Genomic DNA, 2,500 nt, shown 5'->3' with positions numbered 1-2,500 from the left:
TTTTTCTAGAAAATATCCGTAATTGTTCAGTCTGCGAAATCTAAGCTTTTTTTAAAAGAATTTAATGATATAGAAAAAAAATACCTGCAGATATAATCCCATAACGAAATTGACAGAAATCGATTTCCCCCGTGTTGATTTTTATTATATCGTTACGTTCTTACGCGTGATTATTTAAAGCTAAGAGAAAAAAAAAACGCCATTTTTTTTTTTTTTTTTTTTTTTTTTGATTTAGCAACAAAGAATAATAATAATAAATAAAAAAATTTAAAAAAGGGAAAAAATATTGGGGCAAGGAAAATATGTGGAAGAGGCGAGAAGCGTCGGGGTTAAATTTGCTTGGGCCCTTGGGGGGTTTAAAAATATAAGTAAAATTTTTTTCCCCTCTCAATGACAATAATGCGCAGAAAAAACAAGCTTTTTTTTTTTTTTTTTTTTTTTTTTTAATAAAAAAAAAAAAATGGGGTTTAAAAATTGTTTTTCAGTAAACAAATACATTCGCACTATTTATTTGGGGGTAAGAACCGCTGGCGAAAAATGGTTCTAAATCAAAAATTTAAAAAATATCCCCTTAAAAAAACACTTTCGAAAAATTTAAAACTTTTTTATCGTTTTTTTTTTTGGCTTTCCCCCGGGGTCCCCCCTTGGCATTTGGCTTAAGTGAAGGCCATCCACCTAGGTGGAAAGAAAAAAGAAAAATTTCAAAAAAAAAAAGTAATGAGAATGAAAAACTTCACAGCGCAAGGGTATTCAAGTATTCATGAAAGTACATTTATTTTAATTTCCCCACGAAATTCAATGAAACGAAGCAATAATCTTAGCTTCGTCGTTATTTTGTTCGCATTTATACCTTTCTATCTTCAAGTAAACGGCGTGGAAATGGGATTTTTTTTTTTTTGAAATCTAACCTCCTCTAAATAATCGACTACAAAAATAATTCTAATCCCTCCAGCAATAAATAAAATTTCCCCGAGGCCAGTTCCACAGAGGCAGGAAAAGCCATTATTTCACATACCCACCTAACACAAAACCCTTTAAAAGCATATTTTAGGCCAGGTCGGTGCGTGCGAGAGGAGACCGAAATGGCATTTTCGCTGAAGGAACGTGTAACCAAAACTTCAAACCTCGAAGGTGCAATCCAACCAAAAGTCAGGTAAACCTCTGTGAAAATTTAAGAAGAAAAAAAGGGTTTAAAAACTTGCAATAGTCGAAAAACGTATTTTGTACCCTTGTAATAAGTATTTTTTAATCATTTTCAACCCTGGTTTTTTTAGCTAAGGCAAAAACCTTTCCGAATACGGGGGTTTTTGGACATACATCTTGGGAAAATATTTGCCCATACAACGCGAACCCAGGCTAAAATTCATCCCCGGATCAAACAATAATTTTCATGAAATGGACAGCTGTATATACACTTCAATATATATGTGGCATGTGGGGCCTCTCCCAGTAACAGATATATTTTTCTAAACTGTAATAGGCAAATGAATAGATACAAAAGATAAATTCGAACATATACAGCCATCAATTTGGGGAGGGGGGGGGGGTTAGAGACATAGACTATCCATGTAATGACACACGGGTAAGTTTGAGAATAAACTTATAAAGTTTATACAAAATGTAATAGACACAGTGCAGGAAAATAATACTTCGCAATAATACACGAAACAAAACAATTGCGTCTCAAAACAAGGAGGGAGAAATGCCTTCGGGGAAAATTTTCAAAAATTTCGGTTTCCACGGCAGTCTCGAAAACCGCTTGTCAGCAAGTGATATCTTGTGGGAGAGTAACATTGAAGTCAAAGGTAATCAATGGGGATTTCGAACTTGAATTACTTGGGTAAAAATAAAGTAACAAAACTTATTATTTATATTTCAGGTTCTTAAGTTCAAGAGTGAAGTCTTATTGGTCGTTCTGAAGCAACTAAAGATCTTAAGCAAATGTTGCAATAATCTATTGAAGGAAAGCAATGCAACGTGCAGAGAGGTTATGCGACAAAAAATTGGTAGAGAATGGGTGAAGTTGGGATATGGTTGGATAAATACTTCTTTACGAGAGTTTCGAGGCGTTTGGTGAATGCACAGAACACGCACTAGGATGTAAATGAGCAACAATGAAAAGTAAGATTGATTTGACTGTTGTGTCATGCGGTAAACACTCCCCCGGGGATTTGGACTTTATTTAACAAACCCTTATTGAGTCCTTTTAAACAAGTAAAATACGGAGGTATATTCGAAACATAGCCTTCGTCCAGATCCCAAAACGATAGTTAACATTCTGCCACACTCGCTTCTGCTGTCTTTCAAAACTTTTTTTGGGGATCAAAAACAACTGCCAAGGGACGGAGCCTCCTATGCACTGCAAATACTTACATCAAGCACACCCACGTTTAGTTCTGAGTGCATGTTTGGGTTTTAGTACACCACCATGTAAAGCCACGCATATGGTAATCTCTGCGAAGGGATCGTAGTTGTACACTGCCAAACTTTTTTTGTTTTG

The 2,500-nt window shown here is 35.2% G+C and overlaps 1 protein-coding gene across 1 annotated transcript in view; it reads left to right on the top strand.

The window, feature by feature from the left end:
* Window positions 1-1,082: 1,082 nt before the first annotated feature.
* Window positions 1,083-2,500, top strand: part of LOC119595632 (mucin-1-like) — a 7,692-nt gene continuing 6,274 nt past the window's right edge. Inside the window, exons 1-2 of the mRNA XM_037944740.1 lie at window positions 1,083-1,148; window positions 1,880-2,073. Of these exons, the coding sequence (XP_037800668.1) occupies window positions 1,083-1,148; window positions 1,880-2,073 (260 nt within the window). The remainder of the gene's footprint in view (window positions 1,149-1,879; window positions 2,074-2,500) is intronic.

Source organism: Penaeus monodon, chromosome 36, assembly GCF_015228065.2.
Source record: "Penaeus monodon isolate SGIC_2016 chromosome 36, NSTDA_Pmon_1, whole genome shotgun sequence".
NCBI classification, from domain to species: Eukaryota; Metazoa; Arthropoda; class Malacostraca; order Decapoda; family Penaeidae; genus Penaeus; species Penaeus monodon.
The sequence above is the reverse complement of the archived record's forward strand: the minus strand, read 5'-3'. Positions and strand labels throughout refer to the sequence as shown.